Source organism: Uranotaenia lowii, chromosome 2, assembly GCF_029784155.1.
Source record: "Uranotaenia lowii strain MFRU-FL chromosome 2, ASM2978415v1, whole genome shotgun sequence".
NCBI classification, from domain to species: domain Eukaryota; kingdom Metazoa; phylum Arthropoda; class Insecta; order Diptera; family Culicidae; genus Uranotaenia; species Uranotaenia lowii.
In genome coordinates, this window is record NC_073692.1 from 430,414,635 (window position 1) to 430,433,122 (window position 18,488).

Below are 18,488 nucleotides of genomic sequence, written 5' to 3' on the forward strand. Positions count from 1 at the left end.
TGATGAAAGGACGATGGTGATGGAAGAGCGATGGCGATGCATCACGGTGGTGGTTCCCGGACGTTGGTTGTGAAGTTTATCCCTGGTAGAGTTGGCAAGATGGTAAGTTGTCGGAGGTGGAAAGTTTGCCAAACCGAAGACGATTGAATGTTTTTAATACTGTGAGACGCAGAAATAAAACATTTCATTTATATCCTGAATAAAACATTTAAAACATATCCTGAAACTTAACAAACCTGAATCTGAGAACAAGCTCATGATCAGGACTGCATAAAAAAACCTGAATCCGAGTACATATAAGCTCATGGTCAGGTGTGGATGGAATAACTTGAATCTGAGTATAAGCTCATGGCCAGGTCGAAAATAAAACAAAAATCTGAGTAAAGGCTCATGGTCAGGTGACAATGAAAAAAAAAAACAAATCCTGAATCTGAGAATCAGCTATGATCAGGTTTAAATGAAAAAAATCCTGAATCTGAGAATAAGCTCATGGTCAGGTCGGCATGGAAAGAATCCTAAATCATAAAACAAACGAGACCGTAAAAAGAAAACAAAAGGGGTGAGGAATTGTTATGATGCTTATTTAATTAGAAACAATCATCGCAATGTGTGAAAATTTAAGAGAAGAATTAGAAAAAATATGATGGATCAAGAATAAACAAAAATAAGAGATATTAACTTTATTGATCTATTGAAACTGTTCGTTAAAGAGAGAGAAAGAAACTCGAAAGACATCAAAGTTAAAAATAAAATGGCAAAAGAGGCAATTAACATGAAAATGAAACTAATAAAAAAAAAAGAAATGAAAAGGAAAACATTGGGAGCTAAAATATCAGTAATGAACATAAAATACAAGAAGATAATAATAGAAAACTAGGCTGAAAAAAGGTTTGAAAAAAAGTTATAGAAAAAAAGAACCAAACATTTGTAAAGAGGGGAAGAGATGAATAGAATAAATGATAAGAAGATAGAAAACACAAAAACAAACATAGTGAGAAAACTAAAAAAAACAGATTGTAATGTTGTTAAGAAAGGTAACAAAAACAATCAAAATTAGGAAATAGAAAAAAGACTGAATAAAAGGATAGATACAAGTGAACGATTTTTGTGCAAAGGGAGAGTGTGGCATCCTGAAGAATAAGATAAAATCACGTAATGAGATGAGTGTTCTAAGAGTATGGAACAGTATAAATATTGGGCATACGCGAGAGCTAGAGTCAGTCTAGAGAGAAACAGCAAACAGAGAACATCAGAGATATCACAATCCGTTATGTGTTATGTCAATGCAACTAAAAAATCCCTTTTGACCATTTGAACTAAAGAGACTATGTTTACTATAGGCACGTTAATTTGAACCATCTGGAACTTGAGAAAATGAAATTATAATGTCATAACTCCCCCCTGAAAAATAAAATTTTAACATATTAAGCAAGTAAAATATAGGTTTTACAGTATTATTTATAAATCTGTTTCTTTAAAAGAAAAATATATCCGAACTCTGGACAAGCAAATAGAAAAAAAAATATTTCCAACCGATCTAACGGCTTTTCGTGTGTCTTCACAACTTTTTTTCTCATCTAGGCCAACAGACCACACGGTAAATGTTTATATCACTGAGGATGAACTCAGTAAATTCCCCGCAGCCTCCGCATTGATATTGATAAAAATCTTTCCTTCTCCAAACATCAATGAAACGCTATGACGCGCCAACAACCTAGCGACCCACCATCATCTGACGACTGACTCATCTCGTAATCCGAAATCTTTTACAACTTGCTCCTTTTATTTATGCCCCATATCTTTGGTTGGTCGCATTCCTGGCTGAAAACAGATTTTTTCCAGCTTCCATCTAGGACTTTGTGCTAAGAAGCCAAGCGAGAAGGCAGAAGAAAATTCCTTACCTGTTTTCACTCGTTCAACTCTTTTCCAAAGGCAACAAGTCGCAAATGTTTCGGAAAAACCCGACCTCCCCCAATGTCTACAACCTGCCACCTGTAACTGTAGAACTGGGACCGGAAAACCCCTTTAATTCTTCCCTTCTTTGGATCCAAGTTCCATGTTGTTTGGAAAGTTCGAAATACGATTAGATTTTAACTCGATTGCAAACACCATTCCTCCTTTCTTGAGAAAGATTGTGCGGTTTGAGAATGGCAAAAATATAAGACATGATACCCAGCTTCCTTCCTCTGAGGACGGAAAACCCGATTCCTCGGAAGACTTTTGATAAACGCTGTACATATTTGTGAATACTGACTTTCGGCGGTGAAGGAAAGGTTAAAAACATATTTTAAAGATAAACGACTAACTCATTTCGGAAGACATATTTGACCTTCTCAACGAGTTACTGCACTTTGAAAAGGAGATTTTCAACAATTTTCCACTCAACGTTTATGTACATATACAGAAAAAAGAATCTCGAACTCGGAATTAACCATCATTTGAAAAAATAACATTTTCAAATGTTTCACCAGCAGGTACTCTTTTTTATGACCAAGTCTCAGTAGGCTACATCCGTTATCATTCTTTGTCAGAGTTTCAAAGTTTGTGCAGTCAGTTGATCTGTGTTTAAATTATTTTTCTCAACTTAAAAAAAATATGAGCAGCTATGAAGATCGATTTGATCAAAAGCAGGACCGAACACGGTAACTTTTATTTAATCTACATACATTTGAAAGAGTTGAATAGTAACGTTTTCCCCCCTTCATACAGCCGAGTCAACAACGCTGTCTTCATCTCGAAGGAACGCTACTCGAAGGACAGCTCAGAGGATGACAGCGATTCGAACTCGATGATATCGACATTGACCAGCGAAACGTTACGACCGTCTTACGGAATTCCCGGAGGGTTTGGGGATGAAGATGTAATCCGTCGTCAACCAAATCGCAAACAACTATCTTCCGGAAAATCATAACCTCCCACTTTTTCTCTCCCCATCCACAGAATTCAGATTCAAGCTCCAGCACCACGGTTCCCCTTGGTAAGCATCGACATCCCCGTTCCTACGATCCGGAGGCTTACAAGAAGTGGCTCAAAGCAAAGAATGAAGCCGCCCGGAAGCGGAGAGAAAACGAACGCACCAAGAAAAAGCGAGAAGAGATGCGCAAGAAGCTGGAAGAGGAAAAACGCAAACAGGAGAGCGACGAGAAAATGAAACGGTGGCTCGAGCGTAAGGAACAGGAAAAACGAAAGAAGGAACAGAAACAGAAAGAAAAAGTACAAAAGGAGGACAACAACAAGACCAAAACGATCGGCAAGTGGATCTCGAGCGACGAAAGCCAGTCCAACTTCAAAGTGTGGCTTAGCCGAGTGAGACAACAGAACGAAGGTAGAGCTCGTTAGTATTGGTGTTATCCTTGGTATAATTATAATTTAATTGGTCCAGTTTGATAAATTTTGTCAATTGTTTCAATTTTTTTTTCAATTTGGTCACTTTTGTCTGTTTTGACAAATTCAAAAAAATATTCGAAACTGCCTGAGTTTTTGAAATTTGTTCATTAGTCAATTTGTTATTCTAAATTTATCAATTTGTTCATTTACCTTCTTGGAATTAAAAGATTAACTAAACTAAAGCAATAAATGTAATTGCTATATTATTTCATATTTAAATAACAGACTCGAGCCATTTTCCAAATAAGCTACAACGTCTTTATCTTATTTACATTATCCAGAAACCAAACTCAGAGAAATTGAAAAGCAGCGGATGGAGGAAGAATTCAAACAACAGCGCAAAGAGCTCTCCACCATGTTCTACGAGGAATGGCTGAAAACGTCCAAAAATAAGCCGAAACCGGTGCCCTTGAACCAAGGAACAGAATCGCTGCGGGGTTCCATTTCGAAAATGTTTATCAATCCGAAACCTTGGCAGAGCAATATTGACTAGGTCGCGGCCATTTTTGTTGACGGTTGTCTAACTCCAGGAGAATCCCAGTGTGCGACGACGACCTTTACGACTTGCCGTGATTGCCAATTAACAAGCAAGCCGCCTATTATTTCCGTTATTGTTTCTTCTAGACGTTAGTCGTAATGAAAGACAATAAATTTCCTGTATTTAGAGATATTCTCATGGATTAGGTAAACAACGCCTCCTTCGATTACCCTGCCCACAAACTTCCTAGCCTTAAATGTGTTTGGAATCCATTCTAAAACCCTGAAGTAACAATTGAAAAACCTTTATGAATTATTGGTTCAACCGTTGCAATCTTTTTGCTGTTTCCTTTTCCTTCCTTTTGACTGAGAACTGCAATTGAGATTCTAACCGCTCGCAAATGAACACTATTTCACCTGACTTTGCTGCCTTACGGTGAAAGCACTATGCTAATAAAGCGTTTCCGGTTCTGGAAGCGGTTTGAATCCTGGCACCCAAGAAACCTTCACCCTGGATTCGAAAGACCAACAAAAAAGAAATACTAAACCTCCAGGCATGCAAGCAAGCAAGACGCGATAGAATAATATTCATTTCGTGAGCCGACTGAAACGCCTTCCCGCTATTAATAAACAGCGATGATTTACCGCTTTTTACAATGCCAAGAAACGTGTTGCCATTGTGAAAAGTGGAAATCGATGATTTTCAATTTTACTAAAAACCTGGTCGGATTGGAGCTGCGAATCACACCGTGATTCGCAGCTCGACCAACAGCCGATCACAATCAAATCGGTGATTATCCTTTTTTACAACCGTCAAGTGGTGGGGAGCAAGCTTGGTGAGTTTGAAAAAAAAAATGTCAATCAAATAACAACCGAGCGATGTCATTTCCGGCGTGACCGTCAGCCGGCGACAAACAACCGGTTCGTTGCAGTTGGTCCGATTTTTGCGTTCTTATGCTTTTTGTTTATTCACCTTTGGTGCCCCACTAGAACGGGCTTAAACTTTAGCTAGGTACATTCATTTTGCAAATAAGAGGTGCTTCGACGTCGGGGACATTGTGGAATTATATCTCAACAACCCAAATCCACTGTAATGGCTTCTACGTATAATACTTTGAAATTGAAATTAAAAAAAATGAGAACTTATATCAATTATTTCCCAAATTGATTAGCCCTTTTTTTTTTTAAGACAAACAGTTTTTTTTCATAACACATTACCAATCTGCGGATTTTGGGAGCATACTCCGTTGTTTTTGGTAAATGTTAGTGCAAAGTTGAGTTTATAATAATGATTTTCTGTATATTAGTCTACATTTATTTACATACTTCTACGATCGAAAGTAAAATGAAAAATTACGAAAAATTTATGAAAAATTTATGAAAAATTTATGAAAAATGACCAAACAACAAAAACGCCTGTTTTCTCGGAATTTGTTTTTTTTTTGCACTGGTACCTACCACTAGAATAAGGTTGCCAGATTTTTTTCCACTCCCATCCGGGCCTAGCAATTCCGGGCATTTTTTAAAAAAAAACCTGGCAAAATCCGGGCATGGATTTCAATTTTTCAAATCCAAAAACCGGGCAAAATTAAGGTGTTATTATATATAAAAGCAAAGAAAAAATGCCAAAAAAAATTAAATTAATATTTTATTAATGTAATTGCAGACTTCCAAAAACTTTTTAGATCACTTAAATATTTAGAGGTTTATAAAAGTAAATCAGCGAAATTATTTGAAACACCGTTGAAAATTTCCATACCGTTAATCGATTTTGCTGAAACTTACTTAAAAACTTTGATTTTTTTTTTGGTTTCTTTGTGAAAATTGTGAAACAATCCGGGCAATATCCGGACTTTTTTCACGATATCCGGGCAACCGGGCCGGACCGGACTTTCTCGAAATTTTGCATCAAATATCCGGGCAAACCCGGATAAAACCGGGCAATCTGGCAAGCTTACACTAGAATGACTTTCAATTGAAGGGACACGTAAAAATTATAATAGTAATGCAATAATCATGCTTAGGTAAAGTTACATCTGAATTGTTACAGCTCAGGCAACCGAAAGACTATTAAATAATAGGCCTCCGGTCAGTAATGTGTTAAATATCAACAAAAATTAAGTCTTTAAGTAAAAGAAATAAATTGATGAGAAAACTCTGGCTTGTTGGACGTTTCAAATTGAACGTGATTTTGTACTCACAAAAAATGTTTGAATCGGTTTTTAGACACACAGGACATTGCTCGAATCAGCAGTTCAGCTATTGACAGTTCGAACAGATCAGCTCAAACGTAATGGATCGGACCATGAATTGGCAACCTGGCAACTTGTTCTGAAACGAGGAATTACATCGCCGGTGTCATCAAGACAGTATGCGGATATCGAGATGCTGGGAGCAAAAGTAAAGATACCCTGCAAAAAGAGGTTCGTTGAATAGCTCTTGATTGAAAACCCGCCGCTTGTGGACGAGGAGAAAATGGATCGGGTTCTAGAGGACCTAAACCGGGCAATCGCTGTGGTTGACGAGAAGTGCATCCGACGTGTTCCTGTGTTTATCACAGTTTGTCTCCACACCTAGATCAAGCAGCTGATCAGAACAAGGACATCACTTCAAAATGAAAATTGGCCACACTTTGCGAACCATTTCACCTGATAAAGCAGATACGTTAGGGAACCACACGTATTCCTCGCGTATGCTTGGCTCGAACAGCCTCTAACAATTTTCGGCATGAAGGACTTGCGTAAGTAAAAGCCTTATTTCAAGTAGTTTTGATTTTTCAGCAAAAATTGTTCATTTTAGCAAATTTTGAATAGGTCGAATGCGCCAAATGTAAACAAACTGAGTTATCAGCTGGGTGAATAAGTACGTTCGAAGACCTACATTTTGATTGTACAAAGTTATCTGAAGGATATTTGGTTTTTGAGAAATAAAGGAAACAAAATAATATTTTTTCTGGGAGCTTATGGAGCTGTCAAACTTTGAACGCGTTTTTCTCGAAACAGTGATGTTGGCTCATTCGCCGTATTCAAAATTCGATACCGAAATTAGAACTCTATCGAAAACTCTTTAGGAACATCTTTCTATCAATTAAAATTAAATAAGTTTATTATTTCAATTTTTCTTATTCGGTTTATTGAAGATCAGTATGATTAAAAACAATGGTCATCATGGTTAACATTAGTCAAAAAATTATGTTTTAAAAATGATGTTATTGTCAGAAAGACACTGCCAAATACAGCCAAAAGAAAGGGGGATAACCTTCTGCCCAAATTTTTCCATAGAATCGTGCAGTCGGCCTCATCCACCTGGACGCGTTCCTGAATTCTGCTTGACGTAAGTTTCTTCGTCCATTAAGATGCACCTGTTGCTGTTGTCCAGAATCCGCTCGTAAAGTTTCCGTGCCCTTGTTTTTGTTTTTTTTTGTAGCGGCCCACCACACTCCCCCACACCAAAAAGCTCATTAGACACATTCCACCGTGACGTGAAATCGTTTTTCCGGACTTTTCTGCACTGTTATCATTCTAGAAGTCAACCAATTCACTTGAAAATGAAAAAAAAATTGTAGCAAACGGTCGCAAATTGAATTTCCTTCAAAATGAACATAATTTGGTCATTGTAAAATTTTAGTTGTTTTTGTTATGATTGATTACTTTTGTGACGTGAATTCACGCTAGAATTAACCATTTTGGACTTTAGTACATACAACTTTTATTTTCTGCTCTCTCTTTGGAAATAGAATATCGGTGTCTTCCAATGAGTTGTAAAAAAAACAATTACCCACAATTTGATGTACATAGCATCTCGATTGAACAACAATGAACGAAGTTATGCTTATTTGAAGTTGTGACGTGAATTCACTCAGTTCAAACAGAACAGGGTAGTTGACTGGATTCACGTCACGAAATATAAAGTTATACTGAGGTTATACTGAACCATTCTTTGGAGTCTTCAAATTTCATGTACACTTTCAAAAACGATATTTTGTTGTTCCGACTTTTACAATCATAAATTTTCAGTATCTGCACCTAACTTTTTCATTATTTTGATTGGCACTTGAATAGCAACATATTGAGGGATCATGTGTTAAAATTACTACTGTCTTCATTTAAAGATTCACAAAAAAAAAATTTTTTTTTTTCAATCTTTTTGTATATTTATTTGAAAATAATAAACTTATTAAAAAAATCAACAAAATTATGCTTGATTTGTTAAAATCCGATCATCTGGAGGGTCAAAACAGCTTTCAGAGCACATTTTTCATATAAAATTTAACAAAAAATCAAATTTTGTGACGTGAATTCACTCATTCGCGCTGTTGTAACTCAGCTAGATTACAACCGATTTCTATAAATTTTAGAGTTTTAGAATCGTCTTATCATTTTCAAAGAAAATCTCATTTTTTGTTTAAAAAAAAGTCAGAGTTTTCTCGTAAAATAAAAAACTTCCCTTTTATTATGACGTGAATTCACTCATTTGCGACTGTTTTTGATCGCTTTTCAAACTAACTACATCGAATATAGACAAATTCTTTTTTCTACAAAATAAAGCCGTGTTTTTTGGCTTCTAAACATACTAAAAATATTTCCAAAAAAAATCATCCATATATTAAAATTAAGGATTTTGTAAAAGTTGTCAAAAACACCACTTTTTTCAACAATAAAACTGATTTTCAAAATCATCTAGAACCTGTGTAAAAAAACTTTTTTTTCTTTTTTCCGTTGGTTTTGGGTGATTTGAATTATCAAAATTATAGACAATTTTGAGATTTTTTGATACGTGAACGGATAAAAATCACTTTTGAGCGGTACCAGCGCGTGGAATGTGTCATTAGAGCCCGCTGGTAATGGACGCTACTGTTCTCAGCACGTCTGGCAGCAACAAAAAATAATAAAAAACGCGAGCAAAATTTTACTCATGCTGAGAATTGAAATGTTTAAATTTAGTGCGCGGAAATGTAATGATAATACTATATTAAATACTACATGGATCTCAATGGAAAACAGATTTCCTTTAAAGAGATACACTATTTGATATTAATACTACTAAGCAAACATTTGATAAAATAAGAAATTATAATTTAAATAATTAATAAAAAAAAACAAAGAACACACAAAATAAAACTTAATTGCTACAAAAATTCACAAAAATTTTAATTATAAAAGAAGTTTTTAACGATTCAATTTTCTTTTAATAGCTGTATTACTTTGATTTTGAACGTGGAACGGTTGTTGATGGTTTTTATTTCATTAGGCAAAGCATTGTACTTAGTTGGACCAATAAATGATATTCTTTTTTGAACTAAGGATGTCATGGATCGGCTTCGTTGTAGAAAATCTGACTGGCGAGTGTTATGAGTACGCAATCCCGTTGTAAAATGGATGTTTTGATTACTGAAACTTGTGTGTAATTTGTCGTAGAAAAATATTATAGTTTGTAAATCACAAAGGTTTTTTAATGGAAGAATGTTATGTGCTCTTAAGGTGTAGAGCTTTTGGGTAGGAAAGAGTAACGGGAGTCTATAAATATTTTTCAAGCATCTATTCTGGAGAATTTGAAGTTTTTGTAAATTTGACAAGGAAGCTCTTCCCCATATCATAATAAGATAGTTAATATGAGAGTGAATAAACGCAAAGTAAAATTTCAATAAAACATGTTGAGGCACAAAATTTCTCAATTTCCTTAGGATTCCAAAGAGAAGAAATTTTTTTCTCTAGATATTCTGTGTGACGACTCCAAGAAAGAGTTTCATCTTGGTAGATTCCTAAATATTTAAAGCATTTTACCCTCTCAATAAGATTTCCATTTATCGTTGGGTCAATATTCGGAAGTAATCTTTTATGTGAAGAATGAAATAACATGTATTTGGTTTTCGTATACTTGAGTGAGAGCAAGTAAGTATTAAAGTATAAAGCAAGTATAAAGAGCAAGTATAAAGAATAAAGAATAAAGAATAAAGAAAATATTTAGATAACAATTTCAAGTCATTTTCAATTTGTTGAATGATAATATCAGTTGATGCTGCTGAGTAAGAAATTGCTGTATCATCAGCGAATAGGCGTGCTGTGCCTTTTAATGGTAAGTTACAGAGATCATTAACATACAACAAAAAAAGTAACGGACCTATATTGCTACCTTGTGGTACATCAATATCAATATTTCTTAACACGCTTTTGATATTTTCAATCACTACAAATTACTTCCGCTCCTCTAAGTAACTGCGAAGGATATTATTAGCTGTTTCTCTTATTCCATATTTGTCTGGTTTGGATAGTAATATTTCGTGATTCAATGTATCGAAAGCTTTTTAAAGGTCCAAAAACAATGCTCCCACAATATTTTTAGAATCAATTTTAGATATAATAGTGTCGACTAGTTCTGAGATGGCAATTAGTGTGCTTGAGCCGGATCTAAAACCATATTGCAGCTTATAAAATATGTCATGCTGGTTCAGTAAATTTACATTTCTGGTCACAAGAAGTTTTTCAAACACTTTACTAAAAAACACTTAAAGTAGATATTGGACGGTAGTTGTTTACATCATGGGAATCGCCAGCCTTAAAAACCGGAATTTTGAGGTATTCAGGATAAATTCCAGTCTCTAAAATGTGATTACTTACTGGGAAATTATCAGGTCCACAGCCCTTCTTATTTTTAAGGGATATAATGACTACCCTTACCTGATTCACAGTAGCTGGATGTAAAATTATTGTATTTTGTACATGTTCAATACGGGATAAATGGTCAGAGCCAGGGTCAATTGGAATTTCCTCAGCTAACCTTTTTCCAATTGTGGAAAAGTGCCTATTCAATTTTTCACAAACCTCTAAATTGTTGGTAGTGCTGCCTTCTTCATCAGACAGGTTGTTTGATGTGGTTGGTTTGTTTTTACCCATGAGTGTGTTTATATTTCTCCATAGCTCCGAATGTGAAATGCGAATGTGTGTGTTTATTCTCGAGATTGTTTCTCTACTGATTTCTTAGGACCTTCCGCTTCTTATACGTCTTCAAAGAGTTTCTGGCCATGATTCTCTGAATCATCCAGATCACGCGTTGATGCCGATCGGTTACGTTTGATATGAGTGACAGCATCCAACTGGGGCTGACTGGAACCAGGTTTCTTCCGGATCTAGGCAGATCCTTCAAGAACGACTCGAAGCCATATTTGTCGATGATGTTTTTCACCCTTTTCAGTGCACCAAGTGTGCAGAATTTTCTTTCTAGTTTCATGATCAATACGAACCATAGCGGACACGAGAAACTTATCCGAACAAATTGATTCCACAACACTTTTTAAGCATGTAAACAAACTTTTGCTTTCATGCACACAGAACAATGTTCACCCATTTTTAAGAAAAATAGTTTTAAAAGTTGCTAATGACTTTTCGATACACTTCTTAATCGGCTCTTTATCAAGCATATTTTCCAGCTCGACAGACGTTTCGCAAGGTAGTCTGCTGGGTTCTCTCCAGTATACTTGTATGTACATATCTGATATCCCTATTCTCTGTGAATGGCTGTGTGTTCTTCCTTTTGGCGGATGACACTGCAATTATTGTCAAGGAAATAAGACTACGCGAAGAAATGGAAAATAAAAATCCACACCTCCAAAACACAAACCTGCAGAGGCAATCTCCAAACTGACCCCTGCTTAATTTTAGGTAGTGACTAGGGATGGCACAAGGGTGGCGTGATCCGCTGAAGTCCCCTCCTTGTATTGTGATCGACTGAAGCGATATCCGGAAAAATCCGGTTGAAATTCTTTATTTAAAAAATCACGAAAAGGTGAAAAATCATTTACTTCAAATTTTTCTTTTATCAAGACATAATCTTTTTTTCCATTGGTAAGAACGTCAACTGCCGTAGGAACCATATTTCTTCGGAATCATTTTACTAATTTTCTATCTACAGGCCCCTTCAATTGTATGCTCTAGCAATGCTCTAGGTAAATTGGACCACAAGGAAGCGTTTTCCATCGATAACGCAAAACTGATGCAAATGCACATGGGACTCATATGCGAATAGGGGCAGAATTGTGTAGTGAAAGTTCTCACGTTGGTACAACCCTTCTCCGGGAAGCTGACCAGACTGATCAAGGCGACACGCTGGATGGAACGCAGTGCGTGTGCGGATCTCGGATGAATTGTCGAGTTCATTCCATTCGAGCTTCGAATCGGGCTTCGACAAGGCGATGGTCTATCCTGCATGATGTTCAACGTGGCGCTAGAAGGTGTTATTCGATGAGCGGGGGCGAAATGCGTGGCGTGATTTTCAACAGATTCAGTCAACTCATTTGATATGCCGATGACATTGACATATTCGGCAGATCAGGAAGGATTGGGTTAAGGATTCATACGTCCAAGACGAAGTATCTGCTGGCCTGCAATATCAAGACCGACCGAGCCCGCTTGTCCAGTAATGGACTGGAGACAGTCGAAGATAGTCAATCTCGGCTCACTGGTGACCGTAGACAATAACACCAGCCGTGAGATCCGGCGGCGAATTATCAGCGGAAGTCGTGCCTACTATGGACTTCACAAGCAACTGCAGTCGAGAAGACTTATCCTCCGCACAAAGTATAACCTTTACACAACGCTTATTAGACCGGTTGTCCTCTACGGGCACGAGACGTGGATATTGCTCGAGGAGAACCTGCGCACACTCGTAGTATTCGACAGACGAGTGTTAAGCAGCATCTTTGGCGGCGTGTAGAAGAACGGAGTGTGGAGGCGAAGGATGAACCACGAGCTCGCGCGACTCTACGGCGAACCCAGTATACAGAAGGTGGCGAAGTCTGGTCGGATACGCTGGGCAGGAATGTTGCAAGAATGCCGGACGACTGTCCTGCAAAACAGGTGTTCGCTCCAATCCGGTAGGAACGAGACGAGCAGGGGCGCAACGAGCGAGGTGGTTAGACCAAGTGGAGCGTTATCTGGCGAATGAGGGATGCCCGAGAAGTTGGAGAATGGTTGCCATGAACCGAATGAATTGGAGGAATATTGTCCATCAGGCTATGTCGTGAGACGGAACACCAAATAAATAAATAAATAAATAGTACACGTCATTCCAAAGATCTTCTGAAAATTAACAAAAAATAAACCAAAACCAAATCAGATTGTATAGCTGGTTTGGTGTTTACTGTAATTTTAAAAACAAATAAAAAAAACACGAAAGTTTAAAATATCTTTAAAAACCTTTTATACTTCAAATTAATCTGTTAATAGATTTTTTTTTCTTTTTTTTTTATTGTGCGAGGTCCATGTTGTCGCTAGAGCGAATTTATAGACTCCCTAAGGGCCCGAGGAAAACCACCCTATGTTCCAGTGAGAGATATGCTGGCTCTGATAGATTTGGACTACATGTCCGAAATGTATCTTTTCCTAAAAGCTATTGATCTTCGTCTAAAATTCTTTTTATTTTCATATTTCCCTATCTTTTTGCTTTTCTATTCTTATAAAAAGTGATGAACTAGATTTAGGCACACAATTTTAAACAACAAAACGAGTTTGGCTCCTTGAAGCCTAAAGGTATGAGCCGTTTCAAATAAGGAATTTACAAAAAAAAAAAACACACACTTTGTTTCTATAATTAACATTTTGAAAGCCTTGTACGCTTGTACATTGTACATTGTACCTTGTACCTGAAAGATAACATACATCTTATAATAAATCTTAATGACTAATCTATATTGATTTGTTTTACCGTAGTAACAAACAACCTTTGCTACGAGGGCTTTTTTTGGGAATTCCATACAAGTACTCGGTAATCAACCAAACAGATGGAATTCGATTGAAAAACCCAACGAATAGATAATTGAAACGAGGGGATGCTTCGTTGTTGTTTGTTTTCTGAAGAATAATTACGTAAATCTGTTGAGAGATTTTATCAAAATCTGCAAATAAAAAATGTTTTTGTTCTTTTTTTTCAATAACAACAGAGATGATAAATGATGTTGAAGAGTTCATTTCGTATGAAATTATCCTTGTCTCTATTGCAAAATTGTATAACCATATAAACAAGTGAATAATAAAAATCTTTCCTGAAAAGTTTAAAACAGAATTCTCTTAATTGGACCATAAATTCCCATACTTGAACATCATTCGGAATTTGGACCATTAGAAAAAAGCTTCACAAAACACCCCGTTGCCAAGGAAAAAACAGCTAGCTTTCATGTTGGAATAGCGAGCAACAGAAAAATCGTTCGAGCAAATATTAATCGGTTTACCACTTGCGAAAAGAATCAAGTGACCTGTGACCGGATTGGAATTCGCAGAACAGCGAAAAACAAATCAATCTCTATTACTATTGACTGCTGCATGCATCCATAGTCCAACAGAAAACCTTCACTGACCGATCATGGCCTGCTCGACTAGGCTAGTTGCCATGGGTTTCAATGAATGATGACGATTACGATTGGTGAAATTAGTTGCCCTATTGAAGGGCAGTTTTAGAGGTTTAATTAATAAACAGATTCAGTTCGATAAAAAATATTAAAAGCCCTCCGCAGAGATTGAACCAGGCCGGAACTAATCCAGGCCATCAACTGACCTGGGAATCAAATTTTCCTATATTGAGTACAACCTTTTTTCTTCATCCAGGAATCGGTGCAACCGAAAACTAATTACACCAATAACACGAATTCACTTTCACTCTCACTACTCGACCCGACCCGAGGGGACTTACTAACTAATCCTTGAGGCCTCACAAAACGACGACACGAGCCGTTCAATCAATCGGCCAAAAACGACACCGTTTTCACATTTGCTTCCCTCAATCCCTTGTAGTTAAATTAAACTGCCTCTCATTGATTGGCGAATCTGGCCTATATTTTACGCAACCCGGAATGTGGTGATGATGATGGTTTTTGGTTAGTCACACTCGTCGCTTTCTTAGTCCGACGGACACGCTTTGAGCCCGACCGATTGATGGTTTGATCGATTCGCGACAGCACTAAGTCAATTAAGCCTGGGGGTCGACTGGCTGCTGATTCAGCCATTGTCCAAACGCGTTGCTGGATGTGCGGGAGGCCCTCGTGTTATCATTCGTGTTTGGTGACAATATTTTACAATCGAATTTACTGATATGATATTGATTCGATGATGATGATGATGCGTGCCTACACGTGAAGACGACCTAATACAGGTTTTGTCTGAGCTGCGTAATGTGAGATTTTGTATGATTTTCTTTTACCTTTGTATGATTTCCTTTTACTTATCCAAAGGAAGACATATAAGAGACAATAATTTGAATGTAAAAAGGATAGCAAAAGAATAGTTTTAAAAACCTCTTTTTAAATTGTTTAATAGAACTCTTTATTCATCAAAATATGTACTGGATGTAAGTCGAAAGCCACTTTAAGATATCTATAAATAAATTCTTACACTGAACGATTATTTATAATTGAAAAATGATGATCACCTAAATTTCTTTCACAACTAAAATGTTCGAAAGCAAATTTAAGCATAAATTTTATAAATATATTTCTTTAACATATTTTCTTTGCGTTCCAAAATTTCCTTTTTTTTTTCAACGATAGATATTGTTTTAGAATAATTCCTGCACTTAAATACTGCACCATATGATACATCAAAGCAACTGGATTTTCTATGGTAATTTAAGCAACCGCGAGTGAGGCTGCTATATAGAAAGCTTGCTCTGTATATAACACATATTTACTGGTTTTTCTATAAAATGAATCAAAGTAACCATGCTTGGAAATTCAAAGATGACTAAAGGGAATAAGAAATTCGCAGAAAATGGAACCCAATCTGAGTTTGAATAGAAACAATAGACTAGCGGGTGGTAACTGAAGTTTTGATATTTCTCTTTCAAGTTGTGAAAAAATGTCAAGTGTACTTGAAAAAAATAAAGGTACATTGTCCATTGTTGAAGAAAAATTAGTGAAAGTTGAAAATGATCCATAATCGGCTGTTCGGCGATTTGTGCAGTTCGTAGAACTGTGCAACGCACTCACGAAACGCTTCTCGTTTCGACGGCAATTTGATCAAAACTTGGCAAACATAAAGAAAGAACAAAAAATACTGACGAAAAGAGGAGAAGAAAAGCCAACACATACACTTTCTCATTTTTCTCTGAGCTCGTTTATGTTTGAGTATAGAGTATTTCCTGAGACAGATTGTGGTCGGGTAACTTTTTGTTTTTGTTTTGAAAAACACCAACTGGTCGCCATTTTGATCTTTGATGATAAGCACTGTTCAATGCTTTCGTTTAAAAACCTCTTCAATTAAAAGCATTAACATACATTCGTGGATTAACTTGTTCTGAATTTACAATTAATTAAATAAAGAATCTATATTCTCCTCACCAGATGCGCTTGCAAAACCTCTACAATTGCATTGCCAAATTTATTTCGTTACTATTTGGTCATTGAATCTGCGTGATGTTGTTGTTATGTTTACCCTACCACGATATGCCGAGAAAATGTAAACATGAGAAATCTGCTGTTCGTCTAGCAAGTGGAGAAATGCCTTATTGGGACCTCGAAAAAATTCCAAAATTTTAGTTGCCACCCGTCAAGTACAACAAAACATTTCGCGTTCAACGATTCAAGGTGGACATGAGTAGTTAACCAAGCAAAGCTAAGCTAACTTAACCAAAGAAAACTATCGTGGTGTAGCAATCCTTTCAGCTATACCCAACCTTTTCGAAAACATTGTACCCGTGCACAGAAACAAAAATTTCAGATGTTCCACATGGCTTCCTTGAAAGGCCTCAATTATTCAAAGAATATAAAGATGGAAATTTTCTTAATTTTTCAAATTTTAAAACAAATAACAAAACGAAAATTGTTTTATACAAATTACACAGAAAAATTTTTACACGGTATCAAATCCGCTGTTAACTTGTACGACTTGTAATATTTTCTCTCAAATAACGTGTTAATCTGCGAGAATTGTGGAAAAAACGGTGTTTATGGCAGAAAACCGTGTAAATAGAAGTCATGTAAGAAAAATTGAGCAAAATGAATCCGGGTTAAAAAAAATCCTTAGTGTACTTTCTATGAAAAACTTTGGCTGATGGTATACGTATAAGTTTGACTATACAATATACCGCCTGGGAAATGATTTGATTGTTGCACGGCAGGCTTCAATAAAAGATTTGGGAGTTGAGCTGGACTCAGAGCTAAACTTTTCGAAGCACATACAAAAAGTTGTAACAAAGGCTAATTCAATGTTCGGAATGGTTAGCAGAATGAGTCAAGAGTTGAGTGATCCCTTTACGATTGTGTCAATTTACGTCGGATTGGTCGGTTTTGACAATCAGCTAAGCATTTCATTACCATTTCAAAATAAAAAATCTGAAACCATTGAAAATTATTAAAAAATGGCAGAGCTTTGAATAATTTCATTAAATATTTTTGCAAAGATTATATAAATTAATAAATTCCCTGGCAATGCAAAGCGGTTTCTTGAGATTTTTTATTCTCATCCTACGGTTACACATTGTAGTATACAGCTTCTGAGATCTTGTTTTGCCGTAATGTTTTGCTTATAAGTCGATAGTCCGTAACGTTTTTAAGCTTCATACACAGTTGTAGACGATATTCTCAACTCAATATCTCGAACTAGAGTGTTCTACACGGGATTTCCCTCCCGGGAATTTTCGGGAATAGAAATGATTCGGGTATTTCCGAGTCCCGGAAAACGCTAAAAAATCCCGGAAATTCCTGAAGCCAATAAAAAATGCTCAATTATTATAAACAATTTACATGATAATTAAGCAAGCAACATGATAGTTCTACCTTCATGTATGGCTTAGACTAAAACATTTTTTCTTCTAAAAACTGATTAATATTAATTTGATAAACAATGTCTTTTCGTTTGAAAACTTAGTATAAAAATGAAAATGACAAAGAATCTATAAAGCCAAACAATTCCAATAGAGTAAAGCTACGAAAATTATTTGAATGATCTATTTTGAAACACTCATCATTGAGAAAATTCGTTTCGCAAACTGCTAACAGTAGCTAAATCATCAGCAGAGAAATGACAAACAAAAGGATAGTTATCTAAAAATTGACGAGATTTGTATATAACTTCTACCGCTAGTGAAAAATCTTTCGTAATTAGGCTGGAACAAATTTCAAATCCTTCTTATGTCACTCGGAGTTGGAACATCACAAGGGAGGTAATAAAAAAAATGCAAAAAACCAATAAATTATAATAAATTGCATGAAAGCTTGTATGCAACAAAATTTTATACTATATCATTGCACCGAATCTACAAAACAAGTTTTTCGTGCGAGTAATCTTCCGGATATTTGATAAATTTTCCGAAATTTCCCTTAAACACTTTGAACTTTTATTTATTCCCTTCTTCGTGTTTTTTTTTTGAAAATTTGTAAGGGGGTGGAGGGGTGGTGTGTAGGGTGACAAAAGAAGAAATTGATATTTGCTCCGACCTAATTGAAAAATTAAGCAGAATAATCAGTCAAGTTTGTCGGTTTAAGTACTATTTAGTTTTTGGGTCTTGGGTTTTGTAATTGATAAAAGTTTGAAATGTTTTGCAATATTACTATTTTACTTGAATTTAAAAATATAAGATAAGGTTTTGAATACAGTAGAGTGTTAAAATCTTCGTGTTCAGTTTTGCTCGAGATCCCGAGA

At 36.0% G+C, this 18,488-nt stretch overlaps 2 protein-coding genes across 2 annotated transcripts in view; one reads left to right on the forward strand and one right to left on the reverse strand.

The window, feature by feature from the left end:
• Positions 1–18,488, reverse strand: part of LOC129743520 (sodium-dependent serotonin transporter-like) — a 90,439-nt gene that overhangs the window by 61,300 nt on the left and 10,651 nt on the right. The window lies entirely within an intron of this gene.
• On the forward strand, positions 2,517–4,057 carry LOC129747222 (coiled-coil domain-containing protein 34-like). Its single transcript, XM_055741318.1, has 4 exons — positions 2,517–2,642; positions 2,710–2,860; positions 2,941–3,325; positions 3,669–4,057. Exons 1-4 carry the CDS (start codon positions 2,596–2,598, stop codon positions 3,878–3,880), a joined length of 795 nt encoding a protein of 264 aa, XP_055597293.1. The 5' UTR covers positions 2,517–2,595; the 3' UTR covers positions 3,881–4,057.

Coding starts and splice junctions, on each gene's coding strand:
- LOC129747222 (XM_055741318.1), top strand. CDS start 2,596: ATGAGCAGCTATGAAGATCGATTTGATCAAAAGCAGGACCGAACACG. Junction 2,643..2,709: donor CAAAAGCAGGACCGAACACG/GTAACTTTTATT, acceptor CCCTTCATACAG/CCGAGTCAACAACGCTGTCT. Junction 2,861..2,940: donor GAGGGTTTGGGGATGAAGAT/GTAATCCGTCGT, acceptor CCCCATCCACAG/AATTCAGATTCAAGCTCCAG.